The sequence below is a fragment of the Aphis gossypii genome, unplaced genomic scaffold, assembly GCF_020184175.1.
Source record: "Aphis gossypii isolate Hap1 unplaced genomic scaffold, ASM2018417v2 Contig00603, whole genome shotgun sequence".
NCBI lineage: Eukaryota > Metazoa > Arthropoda > Insecta > Hemiptera > Aphididae > Aphis > Aphis gossypii.
In genome coordinates this window covers 710-22,844 of record NW_026083189.1, presented here as the reverse complement: position 1 = coordinate 22,844, position 22,135 = coordinate 710, and the positions used below count along the sequence as shown (strand labels likewise).

Below are 22,135 nucleotides of genomic sequence, written 5' to 3'. Positions count from 1 at the left end.
AATGGAATATTATTACCTAGATTCTTTACTTATATGTCTAGGTAAATTATATTGTACCTGTATAGAAAGTGCATTGTTATAAAATCTAGTTTTTGTTGAAGTATTGATGTATAATTTTCTTTAATAATGCTTGTAATGTATCTGGTGAATTAGTTTTTGGTTTATCAGAAAAAGCCTAGAGTGTTTTTCCGTGTGTGGCCAACCTCGCAGCACTAACAAGTAACAACAATGTCGAGAGTTTTCACTCCACTCTGAAGCAAAATTTTCAAGTTTCTCACCCAAATTTATGGAGAATTTTTGGTGAGTTATTTCATTCTTATAAAATCTATAATCATGAGTACTCATTTATTTTAATGTTTAAACAATGTAGAACTTATACAGAAATAATTAATTTAATTTAATTTATCATGAATAGTTTTAAATTCTTTTATAATTAAATTGTGGAGCAACAGAAAACTAAAAACTGTAAGAGTAGAATTTTTTTTTTTTTTATGTTACATTCTATGTAACAGGAAAATTTATTTTTGTATCCTAGACGTAAATTTTTTATTTTTCTTCAATCCATACTATTTATTTTATTAAACAAAATTAGTTATGAAATTGAGTGAATTAAATAATTAATAAATATTGACTACTTTATCAAAAATAAAATAGAATAAAATATAATAATGTACAATAATATAATCAATTTAAATTTTAGACTACCTCAAAAGTATTGCAGTGAAACAGCATATTGTTGTCTCCCAATTAGCAGCAGGACTAACAACAAGTAGAAGCATTAAATTTAAATATATTTTGAATTCTATGCGTACCAAAAATTCTACAGCTCTACTCAGTACTGGGGTCATTACAATAAAGGAGTTTTTTGATACAATGTTCACACTGCACTGATGGATATTTAACTAGAGAGCTAAATTGGCATGATGATATTGATGGTATGTACCTATAAAAAAAAAAAAACAATTTAAAATTTCATGAATTGAGCGAATTTTGATCAATTCTTTTCAGTATCTAATAACTTAAAATACAATTTAAAAAATAACTATAAATCAAATAAAATGTTCAATTAATAAAAAATAATATTATTTATAGTGAATAGTAATCACTAATTATACTATTATGTTTTGATTAATTTGTTATGTATAAAAATCCTATGAAGTACACAGATCATTGTTTGCCAAAAATGAATGAATAATTTTTGTTAAAGCAAATCCAGCTGAGAAAATTGATCATGTAAATTACCTTCTTTCCTACATATATTTATATAAGTACTTAGTAAATTACAAATACAATTTTTATGTCATTATTATAAATATTAATTAATAATTATTAATAGTTAACAAAAATTACAATATATACCTACATTATGGAAAACAACAATATTGATTTTTATAATAGATTCTGATAATGAGATCCAGGATGGTGATTTACTAAATGCACCCACCCATTCCAGTCATTGGAAATGCTGAAGGTGTAGTTAATCCAATCATTTTAGAAGATTTCATTCCAGTGGCTGAAATGAATATTGGACAAGTTAATAACATAGAAGGTAATATCTACATAATAGATTTCAAAAATAATATTTTTAATTTGATTTATATAGATACTTACCAATAACAAAGTAGGTACCTCTAGTAAATTATAATTAAATCATTTATTTATTACTAGATGATGATATGGACTTCATTATTCCTGAAGATAGGGAATTGGATACATGGCAACAGTTTTGGAATGATACCAACGAGGAAGAAGAAATAACTTTTGTAGAAGTTCCTCCAAATTTATATGAACTCTATCCTCCTGCAGATTAAACAAATATTTGTACTGTGTGTAGAGTGGAACAGAGGACTCATGCACTTGTGCCTTGTGGGCATAAAGTGTTATGTGTAGATTGTGTAACACAGTTACAAGCACAACAATATCCATTATGTAATAATAATTGTAATATGGCATTACGTTTTTGGTAAATAGGTACCTAGGTAATTATAATTTCCACGCTGTCGTCAGTTTAAACTTGAAAAAAAAAAATTTAAAAAAAGGTTTAGTACTATAATAAATAAATTGTTTAAAAAGTAGACACAATTTCAACTTGTTTATGGATTCTTTTATTTTTGTTGAGATTAATAAACAACATTTGACATATTATGTGAAATAATAAAAATGAAATTTCATAAAATAGGTAATAACAATGTATAATAATATAATATAATGTCTTCGACCCTTACTATTAAAAAATATAATAGGTATTTTTTTTATGTAGATGTCTAGTCGTCTACTTGTTAAATATTATGTTAATCTTAATAAGTATAATATGAGTATAATATGATATAATTCTTACCTATCTAATACCTTATTCCTTAAACAGTTATACCTTATTTTCTTATTGATTGAACAAGTTTGAAGTTCCAAAAGCAAATGTCTAGTGAGTAGTAACTACAACTGAGTACCTACTGACTAGTGAGTGACTAGTGATTAGTGAGTACTGAGTACCTTTCTGTTAGTAGTTAGTATACCTACTAATAGAATAGATATGGTATTATGACTATTATGATCTACACTCTACCATGACAAAATAAATCTAAAAGATAAATAATAATAGAATCTATTTTGTTATGCACTCTACTACAATATGATCAATTATCAATGATATTTCTATGATCAATAATTACAAATTAACAAGTGAATATTAGGTATAATACAGGTAATACCACATAACGTTATAATATTGATAATAAATAGGCACTAATGCACTAGCAATATTTCTATGGTAATAATAATCAATGGATAACGTATAATGTAGAAAATATGTATATTACTATTATAGAATGTAGATATGAGATAAGTATTATCATTGATTATACATAGTATAGATTGCTCACTGGCGGCATTTCGCGTTGCGCTCAAATGGATAATGCCGTTGGGTAGCGCTGCAATCGCGGCGTTAGTTGTGGATAATAGCACTAGATAAGCGCCAGTTGCGATCTATTTCTGGATAACGCCGTTAGATAGGCGCTAGTGTAGTGGTATACGAATGATCCGGCAGACGGTATTCCAGTGATACCGATACTCGATAGCAGTCTCTTTAGGACTTCGGTAATTTAATAATTGTTCTATGGATAATTATTGGTTCACGATTCTTGGTTGGCGGGAAGGGAACACCTGACGTACACAAAACCATTGCGCACAGTGCACACTATTCAATACTATTCATAATATTCGTTAAATTTTCTAACATTAACGTTAATATTTTATTATAATGAACAAATAATAACAAAAGTAATATTATGGAATATCTATTTATAATATACTAGCTGACCCCGTGCACTTCATTGTTCGTTAAAAATGTCAATTCTATACTATGATTCGAATTTTGATTAATTTGTTACCTATTTAATATTTGGTTTAATGGTATTCAAAACTTAGGATATTTTCACTGACCATTTAAAATGTTTTCTTATATAATATTTGTTCAAATGATGTAGCGTGAAAGACATATTTTATATAAATTAACAATTTTTTTTTGTTGTTATGGTTCACTATATTGGCTTAGGTATAAAATAGATAGATACATACTGTAGCGGGCTTTTTTGTAGGACTATTTAAGATCAACATTTACATCATACATTAGTACATTATATATGTGTACGGTTTGTCTAAATAAAAAAGTAATAGTACTAGCATATTGTATTATTCACTAGTATCAAAAATTAATAAAGTATTAAAAATTAAACGGGTACGGTTTTTTTAACAAAAAAAATAAATAAATAAATATGAAACACGATTACAAAATATGTGCTTAGATATAAAAAAAGTATCAGAAATTAAATGTTTTTTTACAAAATATATCATTTTTATGTCTAAATTTTTAGACTACATTACATAAATATTTTTAACCTTTTATACTTATATAATTTTTTTACGTTTTATTATATTTATGAAAAAAAAAATGAAATTTTTAACCTATTTTACTTTTATACAATTTTTTTATGTCTTATTATGTTTATGAAAAAAAAAAAAATGAAATTTTTAACCTATTTTACTTACCTATCTACAATTTTTTACGTTTTAATTATATTTGAATGAAAAAAAAAAAAAAATGTGATTTACAGTAAAAATATATAAAGTTTATTGTAGTATAATTGATTATATTTCTGAAAAAAAATAATTTCTTACTAAATAATAAATAATATTAAATTATTAAATAATAAACTTAAAAAAAAATGGGAGGAAAATGTCCGCATCGGAACATTTTTCGGAGGGAAAATGTCCTACTATGCCAAAAGCAGTCGGAGGGAAATTGTTCGGTTACCGTTTTGGCAGTACTTGCCATATTAACTAGCAGATGGTAGATTTTTTACTTACTTGATATTTTGGACAATTCACATAATACTTTTATCAATTGTAGCCTATGTGTTATTCTGATGTATAAGCTATATTATTGTAGTTTCATTAAAATCCATTCAGTAGTTTTTACGTGAAAGAGTAACAATCATCCATCCATACTTACAAACTTTTTGCGTTTATAATATTAGTAAGTTAGTAGGATACACACACCCACACACATAATATAATATTTATATTAAAATAAAATACATAACCTTTATATTATTATATCTTTTTATGTATATGTTTAACGACGTAACATGGAATTATATCTCATATCTTAAAATCTCGATCAGGAAATGCTACTAACTGTTTGTGGACGTTTGACAACATAGTTTTAGACCATGCTCGATCATAACTTGTTATAAAAATATTATGCACCCTGTATTATTAATAGTAAGCAGACAAGCAGTTATATTTAAATTAAGAATTTATTTATTAATATACATAGTTAAACATGGTTATTATAAAATTATATATATTAAAAATATAGTCATGAATCGAGTTACACTAGAATGTAATGAAAATTATAAAACCAGACTCATAATGCAAAAAGAACTTTCAAAAATAAACAGCGATTACCAAAATTTACACTTAGTAGGTATAACTACATCCAATTTCAAATCATTATCTTATTATACAGTTGTACAATACACAATAATCGAACTAAAAACCATTTTTAAAATAACAATAGAAAAAAATAATAAAATATCATACGCTTAATAAAAGTTTCTCAAATATTAGTTTAAATCACTATTAACATAAATCAAAGGCATTTTTATTAAAAGCTGTATTCCTACGTAAAACCTCCGTGTTGTAGAATATTTTTGACTCTATGGCAGGTAAAATTTTAAAATTACAATAAAACGGTCATTATATGTTTTAACGGTTTTTTTTTGTGAGTGACAATTTTATTTTTCAAAGCATACGTTTTCATTCTTTTTTATAAATTATGTCTGGAAATAAATGTGAATACTTGAACTGCGGAAAAAATAAAAGACTTAATAGTGATCTTAAATTCCATATTTTTCCGAAAAATGAGAATTTATGTAAAAAATGGATCTTACATTCAGGTAATTATACAATAAAATACCTATAAATAGTTATAATAGATATTCTGAAACAAACATATTATTATTGTGTTTGTTATATACTTAAGGAAACATTAAGTTGGACGATTTAAGTCCAAAAACACTGAGGAAAAAATTTATTTGTGAAAATCATTTTGAAAATGATATGTACATGTGTATGAAAAGACAGCGTCTTATACCTTCGGCTGTACCAAAATTATATCATAATATTGGTAAGTAACTTTATAATTAAGTATACTGTCATACTTAAGAGGATGTCAGCGCAACGTTTGTTTTCTCTCTTAGACCCACGCGCAATATAGTTTAAACTCTTTCACTTAAAATCGTTTTTTTTTTTTTTTTGGATTTTTGGATAATCTTATGGAGTAACAAGAATTATAGAGTATAATATTTTTGAGGGTATGATATGTTGGTTTAATATTTTATTGTTGTTTGATTTTGTATTCGACTTTCAAATTTAAATAATGTTTAAATTGTTTCGACAATTAATAAGACAAATCGATAAAACATTCCCTCAAAATTTTATTCTTTATCGTTTTGTAATGGGTCATTTAACTCTTAGAATACTCAAAAACATAAAAAAAAAAAAATCATTATCCATAAATGCGTTTTGTCTGTTACGTATGGGTCGGAGAGAAAACAAGCAGTAGGCTTACTTCACCTTAAGTATGCTCATACCAATGTTCATATAAAAATGGAAGTTTACAAAATATAAGTAATATAACATAATGTAATAATAAATATATTGACAGAAGAATTTGAAAGTAATAATGAACACCAATTGGATTCAACACAGACTGAAACACATTTAAAAAGTTCTAAGAGGAAGCTGTTGTTTGATGAAGGTAAGAAATCTTACATGTATACACCAATTAATATGTTATTCAATTTTATTATTTAAGTAAGCATATGGCAATCTTAATACTTTTTTGTAATTTTTAGTTATTGTTTTAATGTTTCACATTACAAAAAAAATATACATAATATTAAGAAATGTCAGTTACTGACCAGATCCTAATTTAAGAGAATACATGGGGATATTAGTCACATGTACCTCAATTTGTGAGACCTCTTTTGTATTAGTCACAGACTCCAAAACTTTAAATCAGGTTCTGTTTTTTTCAATGATTGTGTTCTCTAGTACAGTAATCTCTTGTTATCCACGGTTAAGTAAACAACAATTATACAAACACTGTAGATAATTTCTTTTAGAAAATAGTAATTAATGATTATTGTTACATCGTTTGATATAAAACTTTAAAAATGTTTTACTGTATGCACAGATATAAATTACATTATGACTTATTTTATTATCATATATTATCAATTATTTCAATGGTTGATTGATATTTATTTGTAAAATAAGTACAGTTGTACATGGTTTTGTTAATACATAATATCCGCGGTTTCAATATCCGTGCTACTATGCTGTAACGTAAGATTTGTGGATAACGTGGAATTACTGTACTCAAATAATTACATGTAATATTTTATTGTAATTTTTAAATTGTGTTTTCTTAAAATGTAGAATATTAAATAAAACTTAGTTGTTATAATATGAACATTGATATAGTCTCCTTCAGCTACTATAAAAATGTACTAATTAAATATTTTTTCAATTTAACTTCATTATAATAAAACTATAATACTACTAAATTATAAAAACCAATATGATATACATTTTTTAGATTTATCATTAACAGTTGATGACAATAATACCAACATGCTACACTATTCAAACATTGTATCCACATCAGGCACATTCATAGTTACTCCTGACAAAATTAAAGTGCTAACACCAACTAAAAAATATACAAATTTAAAATCTATATCATCACCACAATTAATATTTCCTAGTCCTAACAGTATTTCATCCGATTCATCAAGAACAAAACAATGGGTACAAGAACTGTGTCAATTACCATCCCCAACAATAACAAAAAGAGTAAAACTTAATAATGAACAATTAATTAATATTTGTAAAAGGCAGAAAAAAATAATAAATCGAAAAAGAGCAATTATAGCCGTTTAAAAAAACAAAATGTTAAAAAAATACTAATGAAACAAAAATCTAATATAAAAAATTTAATTCACAACACAAAATTTAAATCACAAAACTCAAAAGCAATAGTCACCATGCAAATACAACATAAAAGTAGGAAGCCATGGACACCTGAAGAAAAAAAAATAGCATTTTCCATTTATTATAAATCTCCATCAACCTATAAATACATGCGTAGGAATAAAATAACCCTACCTGGTGAAAGTACTATGCGACGTTGGTTGCAAAGCATTAATTATTATCCTGGTTTCCCAATTGAGTACATTCAACAAGTGAAGTATAAAGTTTCATCAATGAATTACCACCAAAAAAAATGTGTGTTTTTTACTAGATGAAGTTTCTTTAATGAAATGTCTAGAATTCAACAAAGCACTTGATTTTATAGAAGGCTATCAAGATTTAGGACAATTTGGACGATCTTCAGAAGCATCCAAAAATGCCTTAGTAATAATGATCCGTGGCTTATATCAAAACTGGAAATTTCCATTTGCATTCTTTTTTAGTGGATCTGGTATAAAAGGAACGGACCTTGTTCAAATAATAACAGAATGTTTAAAATAACTCGAAGAAGTTGGATTATTGCCAGTAAGTATTGTGTGCGATCAAGGGTCACAAAACCGCAGGATGTTTGATTTACTTGGAGGGACAAAAACTAACCCAGTAGTCGACATTAATGGCAAGCAAATATGTCTTATATACGATATCCCACATATTAAAAAGTCTACGTAATAATTTTTTTGAATGGTGATATAGTAATTGGAAATAAAAAATTTGTTTTCAAGATATCAAGGACACATTGATGTGAATAGTAAGACAATTTAATGAGCTAAAATAACAACAATCGTTCAAAATCCAAAAATACAAACAAATCTCAAAATACGTGCAAAAATTCAGTAAAATTTGCCACTCAAATCTTTAGTAAATCCGTTTCAGCATCAATTCGTACATGTATCGCTACTGGAGAATTAACATCAGACACAGCAGAAGATACAGCTGAATTTGTCATGCAAATCAATAACACTTTTGATATTTTAAACAGTAAAACTTTATATGACAAAAATCCAAACTCTCGGCCATTAAGTGAAATTAACAACAATTTATTCGATACTTTAAAACATACACGCAACATATTCCTTGAAGCTAAAAAAGTACACAAAAACACAAATATAAAATCACAACCACCGTGTTTTACAGGAATTGTTTGGTCCATCAACTCCATTTTAGAACTATATAAAATTGAAAAATCCGATGTTTTAAATAAATGTGATTCAGAAAAACCGTATTTCCTATTAACTAACCGTTTGTGCCAGGACCCACTAGAAAATCTATTTTCTATAATGCGTCAAAAAATGGGTATAATCGCAATCCCACTTCAAGGATGTTCAGAAGTTGTTATGCAAACATTTGTACATTTAGCCTGATGAAATGTTCAGAGTTGTGCAACTGTGAAGATGACAATGATGTTTTCCTTACAGTTGATGTTCTATCCGACGTTGCCAATAATGAAAGAACAACTATTGAACAAAAAGAACAAGTATTAGATGAATTAGAAAATTCACCAAGGAGTTCAAATTCAGATTTGTCTTTATATATGTATGCTCCAGAAGAAATAACCACATTAGAAACTTGTTCAATTGTATATTTTGCAGGATATTTAGTAAAAAATGTCTGGATTTTTTTAATTGTGACAACTGTTTGATACAATTAGTTAAAGACAATAATGCAATGAACGACAAAAATCAATTGTTAATATTGAATAAAATGTATAGAGGTGTTGTTCATGGAGGTTTGAAGACACCTAAGGATGAAATTGTAAAAATATGTAAGATATGTCTAAAATATTTTGAAAAAAATTGGGAGTCTATTAAAAGTAAAAAAGGAATCATAAAAACATTAATGCAGTCAATACCTTTATCAGATATAATACCCTCATTCGACAGTCATCCATGCAAAGAACACTATTTATACATTATTCGTCTACTGTTTATAACCAAAATTTTCCATACATGTAAGCAAATTAATGAACAATCAACTAAATCAATAATATCAGCAACCAAACCACACTCCAAGTTAAGAATTTTAAATAATCAATAATATAGTTTCTGTACAATATAAATGCATATGATGTATTATAATATAGTTATTGACTTATTGATTTAACACTATTTTTTTATTTGTAAGTTGTTATAAATCTGTTGTACTTATATAAACCTTATATGATTTTTAATCGATTGTTTAGTCATTTAATTTTACAAAAAACACAATTAATTGTTAATTTAAAAACTATTTGTATGAAATTAATTAATTATATACTTGTACATAAATAGATACGTATTCAGTGTACATATGTAAATAAATATTGGTAATATTATGTTACATTAATAAATATTTAATATCCTAAATCTGGTTTTATAATATTCTTTACTTGATAACTCATCTAAATATAATTTGTTTTAATAGTTAAATAACTCATAACAATATGTATATAATCTTAGTTAAATTAAGTAAAATTTTAATTATTATATTTAAGTACTAGAAAAATTTATTTTGTATTAGAAATTTTTAGCTTTAAACAAGTCAACCAATTATTAGATTTTGCTATGGAGTTTTAAAGAAAATCATTCAACAATTATGACAGTACCTGTGGATAAGACAATAGTTTTTTTTTCTTCATTATGTGTTCTCAAATCTCTTTCAATTAAAATAGAAATTGTTCTTAAGTTGTTAACATTCTGAAAAAAAAAAATCAAATTACTAACAAATAACAAAAATCACTTAAATTAATAACTAGGTAACCAAAAATGTATAAAACTTTAAATGAATTAAAAAAGTCTATCTGCTCTTCAGTTGTTGTACTTACTAATATTTTAGATTAATTCTGATAATTTCTTACATAATTTAATTCTTTATGTGTTTCATTAAGCTGTCATTTGTAAATCCAGTTTTAATGTTTCCAAATCAGTAGCAAAGTAAGGCTATTTTCTCGTATGCGCTCTACTGGCAGCATTACGATTGCAGTATGCGCTCTACTAATTATAAAATTAAATGTAAGTTAATTAATAATAATTAAAAATATTAAAATTAAATAAATAATTATTAAAATACTTGTGCCATGTCCCTCAGAAAAGCGTTACAGTCACACACTGTATGATGTGATCTACCGGTTAAAGCAATAATTGTAGTCTGTTTTATATCTTGACACCAATAATATATCAGTTCAAGTTGTGTACTGATGCTCAATCCACTATTATTACGGCCATTTTTTTCAATGTATGTCCAAAAACTATTGTTTCTTCTAAATATATATAGGTAATTAATTAATAATATTATTTCTGAAATACTAAATAACACCTACGTTTCATACCTTATACTTTAAAATAAATAAAATTAAAATAAAATAAAATAAAAATAAAAATAAATGAATTCTGAGTACACCACTTTAGTTCACAATGCCAAAAACAAAATGAATCCAAATTACTTGAAATATAATTTTAAAAAGTTTTATTTTTGGTAAAATTCTTATTTTATGTTCCTATATATTATTATCATACTTCTATTGACAAAGGTAAAAAGATATTAGAAAAATACCAAAATCATGGGGTTTGCAAAAAATAATATCAGAATTCTAATCCAATATATTTTATTTACAAACAGTAACATTAAATGTTTAGTCATAATAATATTGAGGTTGTTACGTTAATAATTAATATAGTGTTAATAAAAAATACCAAAAAACAGAAATCATTTTTTAAATATTATTTTAATTAAAATTGAACGCAGAATTATTCATATTAATTATTGATCCGTGAACATACATTTTATAATTTAACTGTTTAATTAAAAAAAAAAAATTATATTTCTGAGTATCACTCCACCAATTCACATTTGTATATTTTATTCACTTTAATAAACGTAACTTTAAAATAAGAATGTCATAATTATCGTGCATTAATGCCTTATAATTTAATAGTTAATACATTTTTATCTAAGAATACCTACTTAGGTACTTACAATATATCGAGCAATAGATTAATTAAGACGACTAGTTGGAAAACGCTACTGCGTATTGAATTTTTGTTTGACAGGTCTTCAAAGTTCAAATCACCTATTAATTAATAAAAATTCAAATATTTAAACCTCCCGAAAATGATCACATTTGTTTTAAATATAATTTAAATTTTAAACTTACCTATTTGATGAAATTGATTATGATTATAATTTATAACACTGTTTTTACTTAAACACTGTAAAATATTCAGCTTATAGTGTGAAGCAAATTAAAAAACATAACATTGAAATATTGTTTACGATACTGCAGTAGAGTAATACTGTCATCATCACTACATAATTAGGTAGTCGAAAAAATAACTTTGAATAAAGATTGGTTAATTTATTTTTATAGGGCAATAGTACACAATTATTAATTATATAGAACGACCAACGACAATGCACAGATATCGCCGAGTAGGTATCAGAAATTTGAATTTGGCATATAAGATATAACTGACGAGTGACAAGTGATGAAACTGCGCAGGGACAGTGACAACTGACAACTGACAATGTTTCCCCGCTGACCGATACCTTAAATATTTAAGTCGTGCGTTCCTCATTGGAGTTTGTCAATGAATATTATTTATTTTGGGTATTTCCAACAAGCCAGTTGTACGAGTTCGATAACACATACGTCTAGCCATTGATTAAAAATAGTATATATATTTTATAATCAATGGTTTTACTCATTTATACTTATAAACTTCTATATATTGTATGCATAAATGTATTTATAAATAAACTTATAACAAAGTTATAATGTATAAATCGCCAGACGGCGAGATATTAACTGTGGTCTGTGACAATTTGATGCAACAATGAACAAAATAACGTTAACAATAGATATTATTAGTTATCTACTTTCAGTTTTGTTGATTTATACAATCTTATAATAATATAATATACGTAGATATTTATAAATCAAAAAAATTTACAAGTCAATTACACAATACACTTACACACAATACAAAATATCAATGATGGGCCAACACGTTGTCGACAACTGTTGACTGTAGTCGCCGTTGTCGGGTCTCCAGGACCGCGGTCGACACGTAATCGACAAAATATTATGTGTATCTTTATGGGTGTATTGCTTTATCGGTTATAGACACTATTATTTTGATTTTTATACGTCGTTATAATTTGGATTTTGGGTAGAAAGCTATTTTTAGTGGGTATTAATAATTATTTTTCTCCGGTTGGCGACGACGGCGACGACAATGTCGAGATAAACACGCGGAGGTCCCAATAATATTAAATATAATATAATATTATTATATTATGTATGTTGTCATTAATTGGCTGATAAAATTAATAATAGGTTATTTTAATAACATATAGGGAGCATTTCGCTTGAATATGTAATAATGTGTTTATGTTCGCAAACTATGGTACATTTTATATTTACATTTTTCTTTTGCATAGCATTTATTACATATTTATTTTTAAAGGTATCCATTTGGCATTTATTGATGACAAAACTATTATTATTTATTTGGTACCGTAGAATGTAGATTAATACTATAATAAATTTATAAATCTGTAATCTAAGAATGCAACACGTAGGTAGTCGACCGTCGATGTCGCGGTTCAGTATTAGCACGGAAATGAACTATATACCAATTACCCATCATAAATACTGTGTCACTCAACGTGCTCTAGCCCAGGGATCGGCAATCTTTATGATGTCAAAGGCCAAAAAAAAAAATTCAGGGGCCATATAAGTTATTTTATTTACACTTGAAATTTTTTTATCAACTAACATAGTCTGTTATTCTATAGTTCTATACGTTTATAATAATTATAAATTGTATTCGCGAGCCGCATAAAATCGCTACACGAGCTGCGGGTTGCCGACTCCTGCTCTAGAATATGGCATTTGGCAGTCTCGAATTCTTGATGGCAATGGACAATGATATAAATATATTATATGAGTACCTATCCAGCTAGGGGAGACAAGTAGCAAGAAATAAATGGGAATGTGTTGGCACAGAATATTTAATTTCATACGTCATCCAATCTTTTTATTAGTTACCTACTTATGTAATTATGTTCATTTTATATGTATGCATTACACATATTACACATATTATTAGTAAATTGTATACACCGATACGATATGATAATACGATACTGTTGCAGTGGCGTATTTACGGGGGGGATATGAAGGATAGATTGGTATTTTTTTTACTAGTAAGTTTAATAAAGTATAGGTATAAGTATAAGTATATTTTTTTTATTTTGAATATTCGTTTTAGTCGTTTTAGAGATTTAGACCAACTTAGACTCTAGATGTCTCTAAATGCAAGAAAAAAATACCCAATTTCAATCACCTTAAGATAGGAGTATGCAGCGATTTGAATATTTGATGCAGCTTTTACCTCATCTGCTCGAGTACCTAACCGATGTAACCATTTATAAACAAAAAGTTTTCGTTTTCTTTAGAAAATCTAAAAATCCTCGTAAGAGAACCATTTTAAAATGCGAATTTTTAAAAATACTTTCAGACAGTTCTCCTAAATAATAATAATGGTCTGAAGGTAGATACCATGATACTTTCAAGTATCCAGGCTTTTTTAACAAGACGCCATACCCGCATCTGTTTTCTCCGTCTTACAAATGCCTGATTACACACTAGGCGATTCGAACTCGCACGTCCGTGTTTTTAAAACGTGGCGATTTTGCGGACGCGCACCTTACACGTTATATTTTGCTTTTTAACAATATATTTATGTATTTAACAATAAGGCTTAGCCATTTAATAAACCTATTATAATTAAACCTATAAATATTGTTGTGATCTTTACTCATTTCGCTGCCGTCTACGTTTCTGGGGAAAAATAACGTTTGCCTAAAAATAGATGAAAACAAAATCAAATGATAAGTACCATAGAAATCGGGACTCGGGAAATAGGTATTATTATTTTAAGCGACCTGCGGTAAACATTGTAAATTAATGATTACACTAAAGATTATTTATCTAGATTATCTAAAATAATAATTTTTACTAAACTTCATAAATGAATCTCAATAAAATTATGTTATAATTAATATGCGTGGCATTAAATTAACAATAGTTTTAAAAAATATTCCCAGTAAGTGCAATGGCCCTTTTGGCCCCCCATGGGAGCGTCCTTGCCGAACGCACGTCTCATTTATCCATTTATGTGTGGCAATGTGAATACACCCATACATAACTGTACGTTTAATTTTGAACGATTTATCGCTGACGTTTTAAAAACGCAGACGCATAACACGTTTTAAAATTAAAATATAAAAAATAAACCAATATATTATTTACTATAGTTTTGACCGTTGTTGTGAATGTAAAACTTGCCATGTTGGGCGTTTGTAAGACGGAGACAACACAATGTGCGGGTATTGTGCCCGAGGCTCTACTTTGAACACACGGTTAAAAAGCATTTAATTTTTTCATCAAATTTTACAATTTTTCTTCCTTAGAAACCCAACTCGGACAATTGGACTACTCTGAGGATTTAAAAAATTTCGCCACCGTTTTTAATGATGCAATTACCATTAAACGGCTAAATATTATTTTCGGCAATCTACCTAAATATTTTTTCTAAGGCGTACTATACATTAAAATTTAAAACCTTGCCCGAGAATAGACTTATCAATGAGTGAAAACATATAAAAATTCGTTGAGTACTTTTTGAAATAAATACAAAAAAGGATCTTCATTTTATAACATAAATTGAGATATAGATATATACATAAGGTATATGTGTACATTGTACACTGTACAATTATTATTCAATGTTAATTATCATACACGTGTAAATGTAAAAATGTAAAATAAATAATATTATTAAATGACAACGTGTATTTGGTTCAATTTGGCAACGTTGAATTTGAATCCCTTATCGTCATTCACAAATCTAATAGTCGAATGACATTTAATAGACAAACGTGAATAAAATATTTATAAAAAATAAAAAAATAAAAAATAATCGGTGTTTAAAATATTATTGTATTTTGTTTGCTACTATTACAATGTACATGTTAATATTATTATACAGATACATTATAATATTCAATATTGTCTTGATGGTAACGCCGTGACATCGGTAATTTCTGTCCGGTTACATTTTAGTATTTTACCGCTACCAATACCAAATGGCAAATACATACTAATATAGGTATTGAACTATTGAACCGCAATAGCCAATAACAAAACTGCTACCGTTGGTCGAATTATTACTTTAATTATGACTATTAACGCTATCTATTGTCAATAAATGAACTAAAATTTAGCGCAACGCATAATCGCGACCAGTGAGCAATCTATACTATGTATAATCAATGGTATTATATATTATTAAATATAATGATGGGTACCGACTACCGAGTAAAGCTGTTTACCTTAATTATAGGTAAATCTATAAATTACTTTATTTTTCATAGGTAGATACATAATTGTACATAATTTTCTGCGGTATTCCACAATTCCACATCTGATATTTATAATTACTTACTGGCTTCTATAATATTATATAATACATAATACTAAATTAATTAATAGAAGTATTTAGTTAGGTATATGTATATTATATACATATACTAGCTATGGCTTACCGCCTATACTCAAATTCGTTTTTTGTACTCTAAAATGCAATAATATATAATTTTCTAGTTTGTAATTAGGGGGGGGGGGATACGGAACAATGAAAATATTTACTAAACACTAGTTTAAAAATAATCGATATTTATTTAAAACTCAAAAGTATGGCGGTTATTTTCACCAAAAATATTAATATTTCCTTTACCAATACAATTTAAAAAATACTTGGGCTGTTTTTGTGCTATCATTTGTAGATATTTGAAATTTTTAATTATTTTAGTTTTATTAATTTTTTTGATAACAAGAATACAAATAAAGTTACCGGTTTGAGAACTTTAGGTTTTTTTTATTTAATTATTAAAAAACTAATGTTTACTACCAGGCGCGGACTACGACCCAATTGACTCACTATTCTGAAAAAAAAATCGGCCCCTACCTAACGTAAACCATAATCAACACCTAGCGTACAATAACATTTTAACTTTTCATACTTTTTAGTTTTAAAACTCATCAATTAAATAAAATATGTTTATACTTTTGGATACTGTGATTTAAGTTTAATTTTTCTTTTTACTGATGTTCTCGAAAATAAAAAGAGGTTATAGATTGTTTAATAATATGAATTTAAACAATGAAACATTGTTTACATAAATAAAAAAAAATTCTTGCAAACCAACACTAATAAATTATATTTAACTTTACAGTTCATAGGTACATAAAATATATCTGTAGCATCTATAGTAATTACTGTTGCGTACCAGTATCAGATTTAAATCCAGATGGTTATTTTGAACGAAAGTTAAACTTAATAACGAAATATGTCTTTATTGCATATAAATTAAATACATGTAACAAACAAAATAAATGGCTGAGTGTCGTGAAAGTGCTTAGTTGTTGATAGCTTTGGTACATCTACCGTTCTGGTCTTCGGGCTCCCTTATATATTGTGGTGCGTCTCTTGTTTTCGTCGAGTTGTCGCCTTCTGGGTGAAACCAGGTGTCCTTGTAGTTGTTGTTGCAAATTCGGACACGAATTTGAGAATGTGCAATAACATCTCAAATGCATCAATAGTGCACTATAATTATTGATGCGCTTACTATCCCGACACGTGTCATGGTCATAGTAGCATCCGCATTACCCACGACACGAGGCATGGTCATACTAATTTAGCCTTGATATCTCGTAGATATCTTATAGATATCTCATAGCCCATAACACCTCCCCACAAAAAAAAGGTTTATGTCTGCAAGACAGAAATCTTTACAATTTTTTTCTTAAATGCACTTAATTACACTTACAATTTCAGTTTTACATTGGTAACTTAATAATAATGTTAGTTATATCAAATTTAAATCAATTAAGAATACAATATAAAGTATGTTAGTATAGTATATATTATTTATATATATATATATTTTAAATCTCCTTCACCTTGATTAATACAATTAAAATAATAAAATAAATTCGTGAATAATTAATTAATATTACCATTGATTATAAATTATTATAGATTGCTCACTGCAGTACGAAATACGCTGCGCGCTAAATGGCGAGTACCGCAATGTAGCGCTTCGAGCGGTATTTAATTATGGCGTGTACCGCAATAATCGCTAGTGTAGTTCATAGGAGTAGGGATCGGTTTTAAGATTTTCACAGCAAAAACAGACGTGGGGATGTGGAATCTTGATTTGTAAATAATTTTAATACATTTATATTAGTTTTAAACTGTAATTTTAACACATTTCTCAAACAGCTGAGTGTTTGAGTTGTAAAGAAAGTAGGTAAATATTGGTATAAGTTGTTGATGTTTGTGTGGGATGGCATTTTTGTATATGAATAACTATTACCCAAAAAACTGTATTGTAGTGATATTGAAAATGGTGTGCCAATTATTAAAAAAAAATGAATTAAATTTATTTTATTTTTTCAAAATACAAACTTTTAAGTAGGTATATATAGTATATTATATTAATTAATGCATACAGGCATATCAGAGTCTATAAGTATCCATGAAACCAAATTGGAATTAGAGTATGGTATGAATTCTGAAGAACTAGCTGATGCTTCAATTAACCCTAAGTATAGGACCGTTCGTCATTGGTATGACACTTGGAAATTAAATAACCTCGGATCTTCTACTGAACTTAGTGTATTACAGGTATGCATAATAATATTATAAATTTCAATTTAATACTAGTAAAAGCCATAATAAAAAAATTAGTTTTATTATATAAACCTTTAAATAAAATATAGATCTGTAAAAATAGTATATTAAAAATTTAAATTATAACATTTAAAAACAATGTATGTTAAGTGTGTCAAAGGTTAAGAGGTTTCCTTGAAGGTTAGGATAGGTTAAGCAATATTACTAATTGTTGACATCATAAATTGAAATTTCAACATATTATTTATAAATTATAATTTATTGAACTCACCTAATATAATGGGTAAATATAAATTATAATATAAACATTTAATCATTAACTCTTGAAATAAATACATATAATTTTGACCAATTTAAAACATATATTTTTACAACATTTTCTTATAGTATTATTTACTACCCATCTATAATTTTTCACAAAAGTCAAATATGTAATTTTACTCAATTTTTACATCATAAATTGATATTAAAATTGTTTGAATATAAAAATAACTTAAAGGGATCAGGTAAAAAATAATAATAGAAATAAAATAAAATTATATATAAAACTGAGAATTACTTAGCTCTCAAGTCTAATAATGTTAACTATACATATGGAATGTGGATTTATGATTATGTATGTATTATTATTCTGATTTAATAAATTATAAAAAAATATAAATAGGTAAATGAATAAATACAAGTTACTTTATAATTTTATATTAATATGTCTCCTTAATAATTTATTATGTTGTACCTATTATATTAATTAAATAAATTTGGGCAAGTGACCATAATACCATAAAATTCCATATGAATTCATAACACCACTTATTTTTAAATAAAAATTTTTTGTATTGTTATCAAGTAAAAAGAATCTAATTAAATACATTAAATAATTAAATTAGGTACTTAATTTTTATTAAAAAATTTTTAAAAAATATTTCATTTTTAAAATTACCAATGGACAATGTACTTTTATAATCTTATCCTACAGTAATACACTGTAAAAACTGATATTAAACTTTGTATTACTTAATTCTTAAATAAATATTTTGTAGAAACTTGAAGATAAGAAAACCGATTATGAAAAATGTGGAATTATTGTAAGGTTTAATGAAAATCCATTTGCTAGACTAATGGTCACTCCTATTATGCAAAGAGCTCATAAATTAGCTTTTTCTAAAGATATTGCTTTTGCAGACAGTACTGCGTCATGTGATACTCAGAGTCATTCTGTTACATTTATGCTAACATCATGTGGTATTGGAGCTATTCCTCTGGGAATGTTTATAACAAAAGGACAAACAGTTGATGACTATAAGACTGCATTTTCATTACTAAAAGATTCAGTTCCTAATAGTTTTAATGGCCAAGGCTTTCCAAGACATTTTATAATTGATGATAGCGAGGCAGAAAGACAAGCACTAAAATCAATTTGGCCACAATCAAATATTTTGCTTTGTAGGTTCCATGTATTACAGTCAGTTTGGAGATGGTTATGGGATGTAAAACATAATATCAAAAATGAACACAGACAATTGTTATTTAAATTATTTCAAAGTATTTTAATTGCACCTGATTATAATAGTGCTCACAATGCCTATACTACTGCTACTGGCAAAATAAACACTATAAATAATAGTATAAGTGATGAAATTATACCTCTTAAGTATGAAAAATGGGTGAAATATATGACTAATTATTGGGCGAGGAAAGAATTATGGTGTCTAGCTTTTAGAGATGCTACTGTCCATGGTAATCAGACCAATAATTTTAGTGAAGTTAATGTACGGATTTTTAAAGACATAATACTCTCTAGAAATAAGGCATATAATGCCATTGCACTGGTGGATTTTATTTGTACTGGCCTCGAAGATTACTACTTAAGACGTTTAAGGACTTTTGTTAATGGTAGAAATGACACAGCTCGATTGCTTTTTGAAGATCAAATAAAAAGAGCTGTTTATATTAATAAAGATTCAATAGAAAAATTGCCTAACAATATATTTAAAGTACCATCAGGGTCCGATTGTAGTTATTATGAAGTAGATGTCACTCATGGATTTTGTACTTGTTCCAAAGGAAACTTGGGAGCTTTTTGCAAGCATCAGGCAGTAGTATACTATCACTTTAACAGAGCCATGCCTAATTTACCAGCTATTACTGTCGATTCTCGCTATATGCTAGCTAAATTAGCTTTTGGAGAAAATGTACCTGAAATAGCATTTTATAAGCCACTTCATCTTGAAAAAAATAATTGTCAATCTAGTGAAGAAACAACAGAAATTGTTGAAGATAATATATTATCATCTCCAATAAGAAATACTGTAGTTGAAACTGATGATCATCTTGATAATCATAATATTGATCAACAGTCGGATGAATATGTTAACCAGATTCAAGAATTAATAAAAACAAATTTTGAAAAATTTAAAAGTAATACTTCAGTTTCTATACTCTCTAAATGTTTAGATCGTTTGAAGAAAGTTAAGTCGATTGCTACTTGGGAATCATTTTTGAGTACTGCTGGTAGTACTATATCACTAAGACATCGATCTCGTGCCACTATTCATGTACAGCCTACTACCATAAGTAGAAGAAAGCCAGGTGTCACAAGAGGTAGTAAACGTTTATTAGTAGGACGACCAGTGAAAACAGACAATAACAAAAGAAATGTAATAAAAAGAAAAAGAAATTTAGCCGAAAATGTGAGGAAAAATGTCCCAAATGCCAAAGGTCATTATTTCTATTACTAGTATCAACCTATTATTATTTACTATTTTCATCAAATTTTATTATGCATATTTTTATTGTTATTATATACATATATATATTATAAGTAGCACTTATATATATTATATTATATATTATTTTATTTGTATTTTTTTGTATTTTCTGTTTTTATGTCTGTGTGTTATTTAATAATATTTAAACAATACATTTAAAACACACTTTTTTTTAAAACATTCATTAATTTCCTAAAATATTATAATTACATAAAATATAAAACGCCAAGTTGAATTTTCCATTAATGTTTTATTATTTGTAATATATAAGTAATATATATTATCCTAATTTCTAATATTGTACCTTACTTTTAAATATTGTATATGTACTATGTTATTAAATTCCAGTTAAATAACTATTACCTACATCATTATTATTCATTATAGAGGAGATAAATACTTATCTAAAGTCATTGAAACGATTGTCATATTTAATTTTAACTTCAGTGATAGGTCTTAAAAAATATAAAGCTACAGTAAGTAAAATAAATGGATGAAAGTTGAATATATATAGTAGGTATGTAAAAAAATCAAAATATATTTTTCTCAGTTCAAAATCTAATAACTGAATTAAGTTTTTTAATGACTTAGCAGATTGGACAAGTGAAACTCATCTACTTACTCTAATATATTTATCCTTTTTGTGTTTTTTATTTTTTTTTCACTATTAACTTTTATAAAACACAATAACAATTAGCAATTATTTTTCACTGTTTGACAACTAGGTAATTGTTCATAACATAATATGCTCTAGGCACTAACTTTATTGAGACTTTATTAATTTGTTACTATTAACTAATTAATATTAATATTAATATTTTTTAATTATTATCATGATAAGATAAGAATTAGATTTTTATATAGATAGTAGAAACAACCAATCAGAAGGCTAAAATGCGGCCGGGTACCTATACTATGGTTTTGGGGGACGAAGTAAAAATAACATACCTTTTTAATTACGATGTTACTACTGCTATCGGAAGCTATGAAATGCGATAGTAGACGAAACCGAGAAAACACGTGTGTCGCGGTCGG

At 26.8% G+C, this 22,135-nt stretch overlaps 2 protein-coding genes and 1 long non-coding RNA gene across 3 annotated transcripts; 2 read left to right on the top strand and 1 right to left on the bottom strand.

Annotated features, from left to right (window-relative positions):
• The first annotated feature begins 4,848 nt into the window (after nt 1-4,848).
• On the top strand, nt 4,849-7,506 carry LOC126554792 (uncharacterized). Its single transcript, XM_050209820.1, has 4 exons — nt 4,849-5,456; nt 5,543-5,686; nt 6,227-6,319; nt 7,163-7,506. Exons 1-4 carry the CDS (start codon nt 5,336-5,338, stop codon nt 7,504-7,506), a joined length of 702 nt encoding a protein of 233 aa, XP_050065777.1. The 5' UTR covers nt 4,849-5,335.
• Nucleotides 7,507-10,081: 2,575 nt separating this feature from the next.
• LOC126554790 (uncharacterized) lies at nt 10,082-12,413 on the bottom strand. Its single transcript, XR_007606731.1, has 5 exons — nt 11,726-12,413; nt 11,548-11,641; nt 10,642-10,831; nt 10,397-10,565; nt 10,082-10,268 (listed from the first exon to the last, which is right to left on the bottom strand). It is a non-coding gene; the product is annotated as an uncharacterized LOC126554790 (long non-coding RNA).
• A 5,730-nt stretch (nt 12,414-18,143) lies between these two features.
• On the top strand, nt 18,144-21,070 carry LOC126554789 (uncharacterized). Its single transcript, XM_050209818.1, has 2 exons — nt 18,144-18,326; nt 19,373-21,070. Exons 1-2 carry the CDS (start codon nt 18,144-18,146, stop codon nt 21,068-21,070), a joined length of 1,881 nt encoding a protein of 626 aa, XP_050065775.1.
• Nucleotides 21,071-22,135: the final 1,065 nt, after the last annotated feature.